Source organism: Coloeus monedula, assembly GCF_965178545.1.
Source record: "Coloeus monedula genome assembly, chromosome: 12".
Classification (NCBI taxonomy): domain Eukaryota; kingdom Metazoa; phylum Chordata; class Aves; order Passeriformes; family Corvidae; genus Coloeus; species Coloeus monedula.
Genome location: NC_138792.1, coordinates 2959206 through 2977379, shown reverse-complemented (window position 1 = coordinate 2977379; position 18174 = coordinate 2959206). Strand labels below are relative to the sequence as shown.

The window sequence follows — 18174 nt, the reverse complement described above, 5'->3', positions numbered from 1 at the left end:
GATCATTAATGCAGACTCCTGAGCTTCAGACTTCAAAGCAAGGCAGGATTAAGAGTCACAGGCTCAGGACAGCGTCAAACCCTCCCTGTGCAGGAACCTCCACCTTGTGTTCGACTCCACAAACACCTCCTTCTATCAGGACTGGGAAATCCAGGGATTTATGTGGAGCTTCCCACAGATTAAGTTAATAAGGGAGCCCAACACTGCCTCATCTCCTTCCAAACACTGGTGAATGAAAGGAAACGGGAATGTCTCCTGGGGTAAAAGAAAGAAAGATGTGAGCGCTCTACAAATGTGCAAGGGAAGAAACCAAAGGCTTCACTGTGTGGAAATGCACTTCTCCAGGAAGGCTCTTCTCTTCTCCCTCCCCTAAGCAGCACATGAGAATGTTCTTAGGGAACCCATCATCACCTACAATCCTGGTGGTGGTTTAGCTTTTATTCCTGACTTTTCTATTTTTCCCTCTCACCCTCCCTCATTCTGCTGCTCAAAATGCCTGCACTCCCAGCTTCCTCATTGCTGCAGGTCCTCCCCTGCCATATGCAGCACATTCCCAGTAGCACCAACATTACTGTGAGCTCCAGCCATTGCCTCACTACTCAAAGCTTCCAGCAATGAGACTGAACTACAGTTAACACGATACAAATGAAGAAATGACAGCACAGATATATAAAGATACACATTTGTCCAAGACCCCAAGGGACTTGGGGACTCATTTCAGTGTAACTTGTAATCAGCATCCCTTTGAGTTACATTTGAAAATTACATCAACTTGGCCAAGACTAAGCCCCGTCAGGCTCAGGGAGAAAGGCAGTCTGTGATTTTCAGCTTTATTTGTAGCTGCTCTTATGTCACCAACTTTCAAGGAAATTACACAACACCAGACTAACACAGGTGCAGTTCCTTTAGTGGTAAGAAAGCTGCTACAGATCACCAGACTCAGGAATTTTCATCAACAACATGGTCTACACCTGCTCTGTGTTGGACATTGCAGTGGTACAGTGGGAGAAGCTGTTGTAGAGACACACACTGTCCTCATCAGCCTCATGATCCCTTATAAAGTGATGGTAGATGGTGTCACAGAGCAAAGATTTACTTACTGAGAAGGTGAACTGCAAAGCCAAACTCAGAAATTTCTCTGCCTAACAAGAATGTTGCAACTAGGTCAGAGCTGAGCACTGGGTGACCACGGATCAGAGCACAAACATTCCCACAGAACAACTAAGATGTGACAGCAGGTACTTGGAATGAGAACAAGGATTTAATCCACGTAGTCCTGCTGCTGAATTATGTGGGTAAACTGTGGTCCTGAGGTAGCCAGCTCCCAGCAGGACATGCAGGTGTCAGGATACACAGACCCAGTTTAGCACAGGCAAACTAAATTCCCAAACAGGAAAGCCAATGTCCAACTTCGATGAAATTTGACAAAGAGTTCAGAGCAAGTTTCAGGTCAGAATTCTATTTAGGTTGTGGATGAACTAGATCCGAGCCACAACCTTTTTCTGTACCTTCTGGACTCATTTGGAGCAATGCTTCTTATTTCCAAACCCTATTTCTACTAAAAGACTCCATCAGTTCCATGCCCAACCCTGCTCAGCTCAGGCTGGACATTTTGGTAAACACAAGACCTTTATTCAAATGGCAAGGAACTTCAACAGAACACTCTCCAGGCTGCTTTTGGTCACTGAAACTCCCTCCCTTGGATCCTGCACATGGAATTACCTGTCCGTGGGGCAGACAGGTCAGGAGAGGGGAGATTTTTGGGTTAATGGGATAGTGTTCTGATCAGGGAGATTAGGTTACAAGGCCAGGCCTTTGGACACTGCCTTCTTCAGTGTGGCACTTTAGTTTACAACTAGAGATTTCTCCTAATTAGACTGTACTCTTAATTATTTATGGCCTATATTATCTGCAGAACCTGCCCAAAACCGAAGCCTTAATAAGGATAATTAGAATAATCATATTTTTCCCTCTTTTGTAAAGCACCGTGAGCCTTGCTGATGAGAAATGCTGGGATGTGATTAGATGCTTAATGAAAAAATTATCACTAGAAAGTGGAATAAAAATGAAAAATGAGCTAAAATGGAATTTTCTATTTTATACTGCATCGAGGCTGAATTAAGAATCATTTATCAGAGGCAACACTGAAAATTTTAACCTGAAAATTGAGTGGAGATCTTCTTTATGCATGTCATGGTGGGAGAGCACAGGTGAGGATGCCAAGGACCAGAGTCCGGGCTGGGATTTCAGCCCCCCAGGAGCCTGAAATATGGAAGTGCTGGGTTATCCCACCACGTGCAGCCAGCTCTTGGCTGGTGCCAGCATCAAGAAAAGCAGTGGTGTTTAACATCACCCCAGTTCCTTTGTCCACCACAGCTCCTCCACACTAAAGATTAGGCTTTCCAGCCCCCACCTTCCTCAAAAACTATCCTGGAATTGAGGCAGATGTGATCTGAGCTGCTTAGACGATGTGGTAAAAGTCACGGTGAATATTTCTGGCCCTGCCTGACTCAGTCTGTGAATGAAATCCACAATCCCTCAGACCGTACCGGGGATGGCCAAACCAAGGCACGGATGCAAAGCCTTTAACCCTTTGGGGATTATCACCCTCCAAATTTGCTCTCTCAGAGATCAAAGCAGGAGGATTTGGAGACGTTTCTGTTAAATTCAGAGCTGGGACAGGTGCGGGGGAGCTCCTGCGGGTGTCTGGGGCCGGCGGGAGGAGAAGGGCAGAGCAGGGACCATCTCTGGCGGCTGGGGCAGAGGCTGTGGGTAACAACACATCCCCGGCACTACCTGAAGCTGACAATGGAGCCGGGGAGGGGCCGGACAGATGAGCAGAGAAGGCTCCCACACACCGCCAGCAGCCCCCGAGCCTCGCCGCCTGCCCACGCCCAACCTTCCCCAGAGCCCCCGAGCAGTGCGGGCTGAGCCCCAGAACCGCCCGGCACCGCCCGGGGAAGGAGGAGGAGATCCCCGCGAGGGCAGCGGGGACACCCGGCTCCCCTGCCCCGCCTCGGGGGGCCCGTCCCGGGCGGTGCTTGAGGGGGCAGCGCCGGCCTTTCCCCGCGCCGGGCGCCGGCCTCGCCCCGCGGCCGCAGCCGCGCCCTCACCCCGCGCAGCGCCCTTACCCCGCGGGCGCCGGGCCCCGCGGCCGCCCGCACATCCATCCCGGGCCGCTCCCCGCGGGCTGCCGCGGCCGGCACGGCGCTGAGCCACGCCGGGGAGCTCCGGCAAGGGCCCCCCGCCGATGCCGTGGGTAACTTTCAGCAGGCGGCTGCAACTACGGCGCCCGGCATCCCCCGGCGGGCCGGCGAGCGGTGCCGGCCGGGAGCTGTAGTTCTGCAGGGCGGGGGAGCCGCCGAGCGCCTGCGGGGAGCGAGCCTCGGCTGAGGGGGAATCACGGAACCACCGGGGCTGGAAAAGACTTCTGAGAGCATCGAGCCCAGCCTGTGACCGACCCCCACCTTGTCAGCCAGACCAGAGCACTGAGGGCTGACATCCAGTCAGTCTTTTAACAGCTCCAGGGATGGGGACTCCACCACCTCCCTGGGCAGCCCCTTACAATGTTTAACAATCCTTCCCATGAAGAAATTCTTCCTAATATCCAACCTAAACCTGCCCTATCATTGGTGCTCTGGGAGCATAGCCCAATGCCCAAACTCCTGTCAGGGAGCTGTGCAGAGCCCTGAGCCTCCTTTTCTCCAGGCTGAGCCCCCCCTCAGCCACTGCTGCTGCTCCAGCCCCTTGCCCCAGCTCTGTTCCCTTTCCTAGACGGGCTCCAGCCCCTCACTGTCCTTCCTGGAGTGAAGGACCCAGAACTGAACACAGCACTCCAGGTGTGGCCTCACCAGTGCCCAGTCAGGGGGACGGGTACTGTCCTGGTCCTGCTGGCCACACCATGGCTGGGGCAGGCCAGGTACCAGTGCCCTCTTGCCCACCTGGGCACATCTGGCTCATGTTCAGCTGCTGTTGACGAGCACCCCCAGGGCCTTTCCTGACAGGCACTTTCCAGCCCCTGTGCCCCAGCCTGGAGTTTTCCATGGGGTTGTTGTGGCCAAAGGATTTAAGCTCTTTACTTATTGCCCCTGGCTCTCATTATCAGCCCTCTGAACCTGCTCTATCTATTACCTTCATCATCAAATCATGAGCTTTCAACAGCCTTGCTTCTAATCTCTCTTCCACAATATTTCTAACAGGGACCATTCCTTGCCCTAGAAAGACTCCCAATAAAAGTAATAAAATTGTAAAAGCCAAACTGTCAACGTATTAACAGGCAAAACTTAAAGAAAGGCCATAGACAGTCTGTCACTGAAGTACTCAGCTGCAGGCCATCAAGTGTTCAGCTCCTGTGGCCTCATGTTCAGATGTTCCACCCATTTTTATTTACAACTACAGTTGATTTTTATTTAAAGCTGAGTATCCCTCTGGCCCTGCTGTGCAAGGTTTGCTGTGTTGAACACAGAACAGTACATAAAACAAGCCATGTGGAAACAAAAGGACGTTTTAGAGATGCGAGTAGGAACCATCCAAAGTCCAGGTGGAAAAATGCTTTTAAGCAGAGACATCTGTGTTTACAGAGCATCATTACTGCTTGCTGTATTTGATTACAGATAGCTTTGTTTTGTTGTTTTTGATGGAGAGAGGAAAAAGCCAGCAGAGGTAGTGGCCACACACCAACCTTCCACTGTAAAGACCCAGAAAGGAGGGCTGGGGGAAAGTCTGTTATTGCTCCATGGGAATCCAGCAGCACAGGGGCACAAGACTCAAACAAAAATGGGCTGTGCTGTCACGAGGCCTTGTTTGCCAGAGCCAGACAAGGAGGATCTGTTACAAGATGTGGTGGAATGTTTGTTTTTGTAGTACTGGATTTCCAAAATCCACGGTCTTTTTGTGGCTGACAAGCCCCCTCCTTTCTTTGCCTCGTTCCTGCAGCTGTTGGAGGTCTGCACCCCTGCCTGGAAAACATGAGCACAGCACAGCAAAAATGTGCATCATTCATGTGCCATCAGACAATGCTTGGGAGAGTTACAAAGGAGGGGAGGAAGAGGAGGAGGACACCACAGTGCTGCAGTAATTTGCATTATTTCTACTGTCTTTGCAATAGTCACTTTCAGCTTTAAACTGTAACAAGTATATATTTCATAGCAGCTTTACCACCCTTCAGCATTATTGGGTTTTAATTCACACCCCCTCATGACCAGGTAAAACTTGGCAGAGTATGTCTTATAACACATGCTTTCATTTTGTTTTAGTCATATTTCATATATAGAAATGAACTTCAAAGCAGAATCTGTGTTGTGACCTGTTGCTTACCTCAGGGATTGCCCTCCATGGCTCATCCTGAAGGTTTTTGCAGTGCAGAACCTCCTGGGAACACCAGAGCTGGGGACTTCACTGGGAACCAAACCAGGCCATGGCTGCCCCACACCACTCACTTTTCTTGGATCCAGCAGGAAGATCCACAAGCAGTTCAGCTGGAGCAGTGACTCTCCTCAGAGCAGAGCCGTGACTGCTGCCATAATCCAAAGCTAAGGCCAGGCTGAGGCTGGAGAAGTCCCAGGTTTGGTTTTGAGCCACTCTGTGCTCACATTTGGGCCCTGAAGCCAGCACAGGAGCCAGCACGGGACAGCCCACATGGAAATCCAGCTCCAGGCACTGGAACCACCTTGCTGGGCCTCCACTGACAGTACCTGCAGTTCTGCCGTGTGCTGAAGCCACACACAAACCTCAGTGTCCAACTGTGAAGTTTTACCATGCTACTCCTAGTGCTTTTAGGACCACAAACTTCAGCAGAGGCACGTTGCAATTCTGTTTGCTGGGGACTTCATTTTTACCTCCCTATATTGACGTTAAATACATTAGTTGCCCACTACAAGGCAAGTTCTCTAAATGACAAGCAGTTGAACTTGCATTTTTCTTACTTGACTTGCACATTCAAAATTTCATCTTACTTTATTATGAGGGGCACGGAAGTTTTAACATAACAGCACATCTGTGGCAATTTACTTCCTTACCAAGTTCATTTTGATGATGACTGGGTGCTTATAGAGCCACTGGGACAAACATAAAAGGAGATTTAGAAATATTATAATTAGAGCAAACAGGAAAACTAGCTCAGATTCCTGATGCTAGAAGGTATTTTAATGCAGACCATTCTAAAAACCTGAAATAAGGACAACATACAAACTAGGAGCACTTTAAATATGTTTATTCAGCAGCTATTACAACCAACCTCCAAAAAACTGGAGTCCCCTCTGGTTTCTGAACCGTGTCAAGTGATGAAAATGCCTCTAGGATGGAAGCTGGATAGTGCACTCCTTTCTGAGATACATGTCTAACAGGGATTAATCTCTTTGAAAAGGCAAAATATAAATATATACACTCTAAATTCACAACAACAGTTTCAACTCACTACGTTAATTCAAGTGGGGTAACAGTGGACAAACCCACATCATGTAAACTGCAGTCGGAAAAATCTCTGCTGTCTCCTGCTCCAAGGTCCCGTTCCGGTTTACATTCTGGGATCTGCCTCTGGCACAGCTGGAATACAGAAGCGCTGAAGTGTTGGATCTCAGGGGCTGTGCACGGGACCAGGACGTGGGGCTCTGCTCTCTACACGTTGCTCAAGGCATCCACACCAGGGAGAACCTTACCTGGGGGCAGATAAAACACAACAGCAGGGTTAAGAACCCCTCTGTGCTCAAACAACTTTGCTTCAGGCTTGCAACTGAAACACTGAAAAGAGATGCAATTTAAAGAAGTAAATCAGGAATTACAGGTTGAAAATGGAAGAGTTTGGCTGCACGCTGACCATGGTGGTTCCATGGACTTGCTCCACAGAGTAAATCCACCCAGAGCACAGCTGCACTCAGATGTCAGCAGAGAGATTCCTAACACAGCCCAGCCATCAATTCTCAATTAACAGTAACGGCACGTTTCTGTCCAAGTCTCTGCTAGGGCCAGATCCAAACACCCAACATCCTTTTCCATTAAATTTGATGGCAAACAGATTTTTAATTGGATTTAGGGAGTTGCTGCATACTTTCTTAAATCCCTAGTGGCACGTAAATAGAATTCTGGGGAGTGCGGCGGAAATTTTAAGAATTAATTTAGAGAAAAAGCCTCCCACGAGTCTCAAGTCTTTTACTGTGACTAAAACACCCAGGTTGAGACATTTACATGTCTCTTTCCAACTGATGGGATAAAAGAATATGCTCAACTTTGAGTACAAGGGCCTAGATTACTAAAGTGCTATGTTTTCTACAGCATTTTTAGCTTTTTCTCCTACTTTAATAATTAACAGACACCACTCTGGTTTTGCCTTTCCTCAGAAAAACAACCTTCTAATGCTCAAGCTGTGCAGCAGGACTGAATTGTTACACTGTTCACAACCCACTAGCTTGCCGGGTTTTCAGGGATTTCCCCCCCTTTTTTCATCTTCAGAAGCTTTTCTAATTAGCCAGACTTCCGTTACATTTAAAAGATCACACACACAAACCCATATTTTGGGCCAAACCTTAGACAAGTTTGTCCTTTTGAATACACAGCGTTTCCTTCGAGCCATCTGCATTCTTTCCCTTGCCCATCACTCCCTTGGCAACAGAAACAAAAGCTCTGTCTCCCACCTCACTCCTGGAAATAGCAGCTGCAAGGCAGTTTATTGAAGTTTCTCCTCTCCGGAGGAGTTGACAGCATTGGATAATTTACACACACTGGGAAACGGCAAATTACCAGAGGAAATGAAAAGTCGTTTAGAGAACAATGGAACTCGTTACAAGAATCTCGTCAATCCTCACCATTTTGAATTCCAAGTGCCCACGTGCAGATTTGTCAGTGAGCACTAGAGGGCTCCCCCAAACCAAGGGAATTCCGAACAGGAAGAGGAGACTTCTGGCAAGAATTCCAGACTGTTCTGATGAGATTTCCCTAACAGAAACCAGGCATTTTAAACAGGGTGGTTGGCATGTCCTGAGGGATCAGTGACAAAATCCAGCTCACTCTCTTGTTCTCTATCCCAGTGTTTTTGCCTTCTGGGAGAGGCAGACTGTGCTGTTTGCAGGAATATTCCATTTTCCTTCCTCTCTTCCTCTGTGAGGGCTACAGAAGAGCAGCAGGAGGAGCCTGTGGCTCCAAAGCTGCATGAAACCAACTCCACATGGTGGGACAGAAAAAAACATTCTGCTATTGTTGTGCCTTTTTGACTACCGACACATGGTAAAGCACCCAGAACTCCAAATTTACTCAAACAAATGAAGATAAAAGAGGATTTACCCTCTAGCAGCTCCAGGCTGGCACCACCTCCTGTGCTGACATGGCTGACTTTATCCTCAGTGTTCCACTTGGCACAGCAAGTAGCTGTATCTCCACCACCTGTAGCACAAGCAGAATCCATGAGACACACAAGAAATTCAGATTTTGTCCAACTGAAGGCTCACACTGAAGGACAGAGGAGAATGTGAGGAAAATAATTTGACCAATATTTTTAACACAGTGCTGGCCAGCAGAAGCTTCCTTCATTCATTGAGAAAAACAAGAACAAACACAACTACTTACCAATAATGGTGATGCAGCCTTTTCCAGTTACTTCTACCACTTTGTCCATCAGGGCTTTGGTTCCTTTGGCAAACTTGTCCCACTCAAAGACCCCAACTGGACCGTTCCACACAATTTGCTTGGCCCTTCCCACAACTTCTACAAACTTCTTCACACTCTCAGGGCCGCAGTCCAGGCCCTAAGGGAAGTGAGAGAAGGCACAGATATACTCACTGCTGACCCCAGCTCAAATCACCCATGCCAAGCCAGAAGCTTCTCCCTCACCCCAGACATGAAACAAGAGTTTCTCTGTAGGCAGGGACAGATTTGCCAGCAGCTGCTGCAAGAGGGTGGAGCCTGGTGTGGTATTTATCTTCCTAACACTAGTAAGTCAATTTCAAATCAATGTCAGATTCTTGAAGCCTTAGTTAGGGAACTTTGCCAATGCTACTTAAATTCCAGCCAAATAAAAGGGATTTCTACTGCATTCAGATCTGCAAGTTGGAGAGGAATTTTGCCGTTTTAATCCAAATCTCACAAAAGCTACTTTAGACTTAAAAACTCAGAACAACAGGGTGTCAATTTCATTAAACCAACAAACTCTACACAGCTTGACTGCCCTCAAAAACATTTGCCAAGGATCACAATTAATCTTTCTACTCCTTTAAGAGTTGTCCTACCCACCCTGTTCCTTATTTCTCCTCCTCTCAGTCCCTTTCCCATTCAAACCTACCATCCAGCCAGCAGGAATGCCTGAAGCCACTGTGGCTTCCCCAGTCTGTGCATTCTCATCAAATTTGTCAGCAGTGATGAAGTCAACAGGCAGAGTGATCTTTACACCGTTCTTCTCTGCCTTGGCCATCAGGTCCTTGACAATTTTTGATCCCTCTTCATCAAACAGAGAGTTGCCAATCTAGAGGAAATATTTGGGAAAAGTAAGAGGTGTTTGTTTAGTTCACGGTCATGACAGAAGAGAACATCAGCACCCAAACTGCTCAGACAGCAATTCTGGAAAGATTGTTTTCATAAAGCACATGGAGAGACATAGCAGTAATCCGAGTTTTGCAAAGGGATTGTCAAGTAATTTCTCAGTGCTCCCTACTCCTGCAGAGAGCCAAGATACCCAGTGTTCAATCCCAGAACATGTAAGGGGCATTCAGACCACATTCTTCACTAGGAGCAGACACGGAATTTTTTCCTCGTACCTCCATGTTGTTGAGCACTTTGAGGAAGGTGAACGCCATTCCACCACCAATGATCATCTCATTGACCTTATCCAGCATGTTATTGATCAGCTGGATCTTATCCTGAACTTTGGCTCTGGTGAGAGAGAAAAGGAAAAAGAATGAACAGTGAGTATCGTGACTATGGTATGTCAAGGCTGTTCTAGAGAATGATCCAACAAAGGAGTTGTTGGGAATGGGCAGAAAGAGAATTTAGCAAGTTTGCAGGCCAGCATGAAAATTCAGCTTCCTAGAGCATTATTCAGCCCTCCATTTCTTCATTTCTATTTAAATATAAACCTCATTTGGCCCCTTAGAGCTTGATTTCCCCAGACTGCCCAGCCAAGTCAGTTCACCTGACGAAATGCACCTCGCAGAGCTGCAGTGCTGGACTGGGCACACGTGATGAGACCTGGCTGCAATTAAATATTTCTGCACGGGAGCAGTCACTTGGTTGTGCACCTTCCAGTCCCTTTGCACACCAGGTGCTGGGGCAGAGCAGAGCCCATGCAGCCCCAGCAGGGCTCCGTTGCATAATGAGAGGTCATGTCAGTTTACTGAGTGCTGAGCCTGAGCTCTCCTGTACCCTGAACTGGGGAGGAAAGGTCACTGACAATGTCTGGGCCATCACATGGCTTTAACTGCTCTCCTGGCTCATCTGGGCAAAAAACTGCTGGGGACTGTCTCAATTTGGGGAGTGTAAAAGGTCAGGAGAGACAATGAGCAGCCAGATTGTACCATCACAGGAGCAGAACTGCTCTTCTCTAATCCAAGTCTCAGATCTCAGGAGTCAGCTACAAATATGAGCTGCAGATACACTTGAAAGGAAAGCACTTGTTTAAACCAAGCCAAAACAACTTGTCATTTGTTAGAGGAGTTAGAGAAATACAGTCACAATGTTCTTGAGCCTTACCCTCCAAGAATTGCCAAGAAGGGTCTCTCTGGACTCTCTAGGGCCTTGGCAAAATAATCCAGTTCTTTCTTCATCAGGAAGCCAGCAGCCTTCTGAGGCAGATTGACACCTACCATGGAGCTGCAGAATGAAAGTAAAAAGTGAGGAATGGAAAAATTTACATGTAGAAACACCCCCATGTCTCGCAGCATTGCAAAGCCAACCCTTCAGTCAGCTGAAGCAATGAGAACAGCAACCACCTACATGAAAACACACACAGGGGCTTTGTTCACCTAGTTTGATAAGACAGCTGTACATGCTTAACTTCTGCCGTTGGTTTTGCACAGAAATATTGATCTGCAAGACATTTATCATCTCAACTAGTGATCCAAAACACTGGAGGACAAATAAGAATAGCCAATAGCAGGGATTTCCTCTTCCAGGAGGACCACTGCAGTTTGCAAGTACACATCTAAACACACTCCATGAAAACAATCACTCTGCAGTGATGAATCTTTTGGAAAAGAGGCCTGTTGTGATTACAGGACAATTCATATAAGCCCTAAGCAAGTAATTTTTAGATCTTCAAAGTCTAAAAAAAGGCAATGCAAGTCTTAAGATCTTGTTTCAGCTTTCTCCTTTTCCCAGAGACAAACTTGAAAGAGCATACACTAATGACAACTACCTCCAGTAAATCCACTGCTGAGGAACAAACACAGCACAGTGATAGTGGGATAAGCCCAAAAGGAAATTAAAACTCCTTGGGGGCAATATTTTATGTGTTTCCATGGCAGATACTGTTCTGCAGTTCTGCCTGTGGAAGGGAAATGGGTACCCACCTGTGAGCTCGGTGGGCCGTGCCAAAAGCATCATTGACATAGACATCTCCCAGTTTGGAAAGAGAGGCTCTGAAAGCCTCCACTTTTGCAGACTCAGCCTTGATCTGAAAAGAAAAAGGAGGACAAGTTTGTACCCTGAGACTTTGATTCTGAGTCGAAGCTCAAAGTCAGCAATTTGCCTCATAAATGCAAAGCAAAGAAAGGTCAGCTGGAAGAACTCATCAGTTCATCCAGTGGGTCAGTCTTATTTGCTTTTTCCCAGTCCAGCAGGAGCAACAAAAAAGTTTAAATGGTTTAAATTCCATTTTAAACTCTTAGACTGCTACTGCAGGCCTGAAGACTGTTCCCACTTCTGAACTGCAGTACCACAAACCTTTCAGTCTCTCTCCAGCAGATTTCCAGTGTTGTGTGGTGAACACAGGTAGCACAGAAGGGTGTGGAGAGACAAGGCAATGCTTAAATCGCACTAAACAAATTCATGCTCACTCACTGAACAAAGAAAGCACGGTCTCCAAGAGCCACAGGTAAAAGGATGAGCTCCTGAAGGACTGATTTAGCAACTGCATTGAGGATTAACTGATGAACAGTCCGACAAATGGCCTCACACTACAACAGGCCACAGTGGAAAACTGGAGATAAGTGTAGTATGTAGTGGGCAAGAACAGGTGTATTTCTGTTAAAAAACTTTTTCTCCCTCCTCCAAGCATCCTACCAAATCCTCATGGGATGGCTTATGCAGTTCAGTTCTCCTTCCCACCATGAGGAGACAGCAGAGCTCACTTGGGCAGCGGGTGACTGCTCAGAGGTGGCTGACAGCCACTTGCTGTAGAGGAATAGCCCAGACTGGCAGCCAGGCCAGCCCCTCTCCCAGGGCTTTTCTGCTCTGTCAGCTCATCACCCCACGGGAGGCCCCTGCCAGCACCCAGATGTGACTCCATGGGGACAATGGCAGGAAGGCACTCCAGGAGATGGCAAGGGGGTGTTCAGCACAGCTTTGGGGGCCCTTTTTTGCAGAGCCTGAGCAGGAGACAAGTTCAAGGGACCATACAGATTCTAGAACAATGCTGCCAACTGCTCCTTCACTCAGCAAACTGTCTGGCTTTACAGAGACTAAGTGCTCCAGTTAGAACCAGTACCATCTGTGAGCAGAACACAAGAGGCTCTGACAGAGGAACCACTACCACTGCATCTGCTTTGGAAAAACACAGTTTAAGCACCAGTCAGGAACGTGCAATCCTGTATTGCAAACACTGTTTCCATAACACTGACTTTCACCTCTGGTAGGAGAGGCAGCTCTGTCACAGGCACCTCTCCTACTGTGCTCAGTGCAGTGTGTGCTTCCACATGCACACATCCAGCTACATCATCTGGGAATTCCATTAACACACAGAACCAAGGGACTGTCTCCCAAAGAAAATGAAATTCCTGCCCCACTCTTCTCCCTGCCACCATACTTGCAGCGGCACACAGTTCTAGCAGTGAGTAATTCCAGATTTGCTCCATTTCCCCCTCTCATCTGCACAGGCTCACCAACTCTCTGCTGTGTTCCTAAACTACAGGAGTCCTGTGTCAGCCCATAAAGGGCACCAGTCTATGTCAGCATTCCCTCCAAGCACTGGATCTGAACAGAGCCAAGGCCTCTGTAAAGCCAGAGGGGTCACCATCGCTAAGAAAAGCAGCTGTCTGGAGCAAGCACTCTGCTGACCTTCAACAAAATGTCAGAGGTGCAAGGCAGCCTGGCTCTAGATAACTACTCTGAAGAGCAGACAGGCTTAGAAGGTTTGATAATCCCTGTGCTGCAGAAATATTAGCCATATAACCCAAGAAAGAAGCATCATTCTTATGGGCCTGGTGGCAACAAACTAGATCCAAATTGGTTTTCATTTCAAACATCCAAAAATGAAGCCTAACAAGCAGCAGTTTCTTGCACAGCCCTATTTAGTTTCTTTGTCGGTTTTTTTTTTACAGACTACACCACCTTTGACAGAGTCTTCTATAGCCTTTCACTTGAGCTGTTTCATCTTGGAAATTCACTATATTCCACTCAAAACTTTTGCCCAACAATGGGACACACTGAACTGAAGATCTCTGACATCCTTTGAAGAGCAAATTCACAATCAGTGTTCTAGAGAGGCTGCTGGCTCCTTGTCAATCTGCAGCAAAAGAGGTGGTAAGATCAGAGCAGGCACACATGAAAGCCAGACTTGAAGTTTCACCTTGTTCCCTGAAGCATCCTTCCCTTTCCCTTCCTCTTCAACATGGAATCGGAGGTTCTCTAGCAGGATGACTGAGCCAGCAGCAGGATTAGCACAGGCGTTCTCCACCTCAGCACCAACACAATCCTTCAGGAACAAGACATCCCTGCAACACAAGACACACACTGTAACCTCACCAGTGACTTCCTGGTCAGGAAGGAAAGGAAGGGAAAACATCCAGGTTCCCTGACAGGGAGGGCCTGATGCACATGAGGCTCCTCTTCCACTTTACCTGCCCAGGAGTGCCTTCAGCTCCACAGCTACTGGGGCCAAGGAGAACTTGTCAGGCATGGGGACGCCATCCGGGCGACCCAGGTGACTCATGAGAACCACGGACTTGGCCCCATGGTCCAAGCAGTGCTTGATGGTAGGAACAGCTGCCTTGATTCTGTAATGGCACAGAGAAACAAATTAATAAGGACTCAATTACCAGCACAAGAGCTGGACAGAACAATTCCTTAAGAAAGCATCAACAAAATTCTCCATCCCAGCCTGTTTTCATACATTTCACTGTTATTTTCCAAGCAATACAGGACACGGAATTAAAATGCATTTTGTAATCTAAATTCTGCTGATTGCTCAGCTAAGAAATGCCAGGAGACACTTGAACACTACCAGGCTTCCTGGGTTACTCTGTGATCCTGCAGCAATAGAGAAATGATAAGTAGTGAGCACACTGTGGGGAACAAAACTGGCACCTGCCTGCAAGTGGCTGACAAGCAGGGCGAGACATCTGGCATCAATGTTTCTAAAACCTAAATCTTCGTGTGCTGCACTGCAACAATTATTCTAACAAAGACAAGTTAACACAGCCCCAGGGTAAGCAGGAGGCACAGAGACTTCTGCATAGTAACAGAGACAACCTTCACACACAGCCTAAGGGATGTGGCTGCAAAATAGTCATAACCAGCTTAGGAAGTTCAGGATCTCTAACATATTTTCTCCATATGCTTTCCACAGCAGCTACAGCAAGCAGCAGCCTTGTAGTTAAGTGTAGTTTCCTAATAACTGCAGGGGGTTTAATTAAAAATGGTGGGACTTTCTCTGATATCTTTAATATTCTGGTATGAGTAATGGCAGCTTAATCGTGGTAATGTTCCAGGTACTGGGGAGAAGTCAGAGACACAGCAGACTTTGTGGCCTCCATTTGGGATGGAAATTATGGCTCACCTCTGATTGTTGGTTATTTTGTGATCCTTCATTGGAACATTGAAGTCAACCCTAAAAAAAAACAAAACCACAAGCAAAATTAAATATTCAACAAATTTATTTTATTACTTATTTATTTTATTTAATTTTAAATATTCAACAAATGAGTGAGGGAACTTGCCAGTAAAGGTCCTGGCTAGAAAAGCAATGTTACAATTAGAGTAAGATGTTCAGCTCTGCCCTGTCCACAAGTTCCATTCTGAAATCAATATATTACCAGCCATTTCTGCTTGTGATAACACCACAAATGGAGAACAACCACTGCTAGGATTTCTCAGGAAAGCTGGGCCACCAATATATCCTAATGCTCAGGACCAGAGCAGCAGTGATGCTGAGCAGGAAAAGATTGAACTTTTTATTTTTTAACAACATGATTTCAGATCCCCAACAAGGAGCTTCCAAGAGAAAGGGAATGAACAACGACAAATGACCTTGTGTTCCCTAATGAGGCTTCTAAAACACTTGGCTGGACTACTGTGGCCAGCAGGCAGTTCAAGGAAGCTTTCATTTCTGTCCTCTGCAGCTCGAATCTCCCTACAGCTGAGTGCTGTGGTTTATCACATTCTCCCTGGAAGGCCTGACTTGGATCTTGAGGTAACTTCCTGACTCGTGCCAGCTGAAGGGCTGGAAGGGAGGAGTTTCACCAGCCCGATCTCCTGGCATCCCTCGTGCCCATGTGCAGGAAGCTGCGTTTCGTAACTGCGGAGGCAGAACTGCTCACTGAGCTACAGAAGGGAACACCCACAGCTGGGACAGCGAATGGCAGAGAGCAGAGTGTGCATCCTTTATCACTCTCTACGTTAAAGAACGTCCGAGTTCAGCAAGCTGAGTGAATGAATCCCCCTGCAGCCCACTCAGCACGTGAAACAAATGGGAAGAAAAGACAAAAGCTGCTAGCAAAACAGGAGTAGCTGAGCAGAAAGAAATTGAACTGGCAGCCCCACAGCACAGTGGTCAGAGTTCTAGAAAGGGCAAAGAAAAGCATCATTATCGGGCCGTTATCCTAAAAGGAGAGAATAAAAGAACAGTTTGCTTTACAGAGCCATCAAAACTACAAAAGAAAGACCCAGCTCAGCCTTCTTCCCCCCTGCAGACCATTGAAATCTGAGCTGCCCTGAACCCTCTCTCCTCCCCATTCTCAACTTTTCCTGAAGCTTCCGCATTAAGGACCGGAAGCTAAGCAGGACGTGAGTACGCCAAAATTACGATGAACATGAGCAGAAAATGAAGAGGTATCGATTTTAGTACTACCGAAAACACGTGGTGACTCGTTTCAGAGAAGTGAGATGCAGGCAGGAGACAGAGCCTGGCAGTCACCTGCTGCATTTGGGTAGCCCCTCACAGAACAGCAAAGTTAGATTTGTGCATTAATTAACAGAGACTTTGAGCGGGCAAACCCAGCCCATCGTCTGCCAACGCACGGCTGCTCTCTGTAACATGACTCAGAAATGGAAAAAAACCGGACAGATGGCCAAAAAAACCAGTCAGGTACAGACTTTTATAGAGATAGAAAGCTCTTTTGTTATACCAGACTTAGAAAGTGCACAGAAATCCTGAGCAAGCTTCTTCAGTACTTGCTACACGGGCTGGTTTCTGATAACCAAATTTTTAGGGAACTAGGTCAAAACAAGGTTGCAGAGACAAGGTAAAAAGAGCAAGTTGTCTGTCATACTACGACTAAAAGAAGCTGTACTTTTGCTGTGTCCCTGCCTACTCACAGAATAGATAACACACACGTAGCAGCCACATTATAGTGACCTTGAACAAACTACCCCACAATAAAAGTATCTCGAGCAGGGCATATCACGATGTACCTTGGTGCCCTTATCTCCCAGGATTTGGCAACAACTCCAACATTAGGCGTTCAGGGACTGATGCTTTAAAAGTAAGCCATGAATGCCTATTTTAGGGTTTCAGACCAGGATGTTCTGAAAATCTGCGGTGACGCCCCATCCCTGGAAGTGTCCAAGGGCAGGCTGGAAGAGGTTTGGAGCAACCTGGCCTAGCAAAAGGTGTTCCTGCCCTTGGCATGGGAGTAGAAAGAGATGAGCTTGAAAGTCCCTCCCAACCCAGGCAATTCTGTGATTCTATGATTTGATTCCGGGTGCAAAATGCTGAATTATTATTGGTATCTGGATAGCTGGACAGAGCCGTATCTTCACTTTCTTATTGCAATGCTTTGTGAAATTTCAGTAAGGAAAAAATAACCGGGAAATAAACATTTTGGGGGTAGTTCTCTAGAATAAAAGCACGGCAGGCTGGCTGGATTTCGCCTCAAGCCGCCTGTGGCCGACACACGTGCGAGCGGGGTGATCCAAGGCGGCAGAGCCTGGCCGGGATTTACACCCTGCCCGGCCGCCACGTCCCCCGCAGGGAAGCCAGGCCGACTCGATGATGGATGCAGGAGCCTCTCCACCACCCAGCGAGAGAGAAAAAAAATGAAACTAAAACCGCACAGATCGACACGTGCCGGGCTCGAGCAAGGGGCTGCTGCCAGGGGGCACTGGCCCGGCCCCAGCGTGGAGGATGGAGCAGGGCGGCCCCCGGAGACGCACGTTCTCCCCGAAACGCCTCACCTCATCACGACGCGCTTGCCCTTCACGTCCACCTTGTCCAGGGTGAGTTTGTTAGAGAGAGACATGTCTGCCGCTAGCCCGACTGCCGCTCAACCCGCACCGCTTCGCCGCCTCCGCGTTCTGCCGCAGCGCCGCCCGCGCCGCCACCACCCAATCCGCCTCGCCCCGCCCCCCTCATCAGCGATTGGTTTGTGCTGTCCGCCCTCCGTTTCTATTGGTCGAGTCTCCTGTCCATCAGCGGACATCCCGGCCCTCGGAGGCGGGGCTGCGGCGCCGGCCCCGGTCACGTCCCACACGCAGCCGCCGCTCCCTGAGGGAGTCGGGAGTGTGCGGGGCTCGATCCCTGAGCACCAAATTAACGGTTCCGCACCTTATCTGAGGGAAAATCACCCGTAAATGGTGTCTAAACGTGTGTCGGCTGGTGGGAATCCTTCAGATGAAGGGCAGGCACCTCACAGCTGAGCCATAGGCCTGGGGCAGGCCAAGTGTCGACAGTAAAGGACGAGACAAAACCCGGGATATTTTTAAGTGACCTACATAAATACTTCTCAAGACAACTGGGGACAAAACAACTGTTTGAAGGGATACACCTTTCAGCAGCATGGTTTCATAGAATCAAGGAATGGTTTTGGTTGAAAGGGACCT

General features: G+C 47.9%; 2 protein-coding genes across 2 annotated transcripts in view; both read right to left on the bottom strand.

Moving 5' to 3' along the window:
• AMOT (angiomotin) overlaps nt 1–3271 on the bottom strand; it is a 60247-nt gene extending 56976 nt beyond the window's left edge. The window contains exon 1 of the mRNA XM_082289591.1: nt 3132–3271. The gene's annotated coding sequence lies outside the window, so the exon portion shown is untranslated. The remainder of the gene's footprint in view (nt 1–3131) is intronic.
• A 2924-nt stretch (nt 3272–6195) lies between these two features.
• Nucleotides 6196–17658, bottom strand: PGK1 (phosphoglycerate kinase 1). Its single transcript, XM_082289236.1, has 11 exons — nt 17530–17658; nt 14915–14965; nt 13977–14132; nt 13706–13850; nt 11490–11593; nt 10672–10791; nt 9741–9855; nt 9269–9448; nt 8557–8734; nt 8275–8373; nt 6196–6656 (listed from the first exon to the last, which is right to left on the bottom strand). Exons 1-11 carry the CDS (start codon nt 17592–17594, stop codon nt 6616–6618), a joined length of 1254 nt encoding a protein of 417 aa, XP_082145362.1. The 5' UTR covers nt 17595–17658; the 3' UTR covers nt 6196–6615.
• Nucleotides 17659–18174: the final 516 nt, after the last annotated feature.

What these genes read in the sequence shown, in the direction of transcription:
- PGK1 (XM_082289236.1), bottom strand. Translation starts at nt 17,594, where the DNA reads ATGTCTCTCTCTAACAAACTCACCCTGGACAAGGTGGACGTGAAGGGC. An exon ending in TTCTTGGCAATTCTTGGAGG is followed by an intron (nt 9,856 to 10,671) that starts GTAAGGCTCAAG and finishes CTCTCTCACCAG; the next exon opens with AGCCAAAGTTCAGGATAAGA. An exon ending in GCATTCCTGCTGGCTGGATG is followed by an intron (nt 8,735 to 9,268) that starts GTAGGTTTGAAT and finishes CACTTCCCTTAG; the next exon opens with GGCCTGGACTGCGGCCCTGA.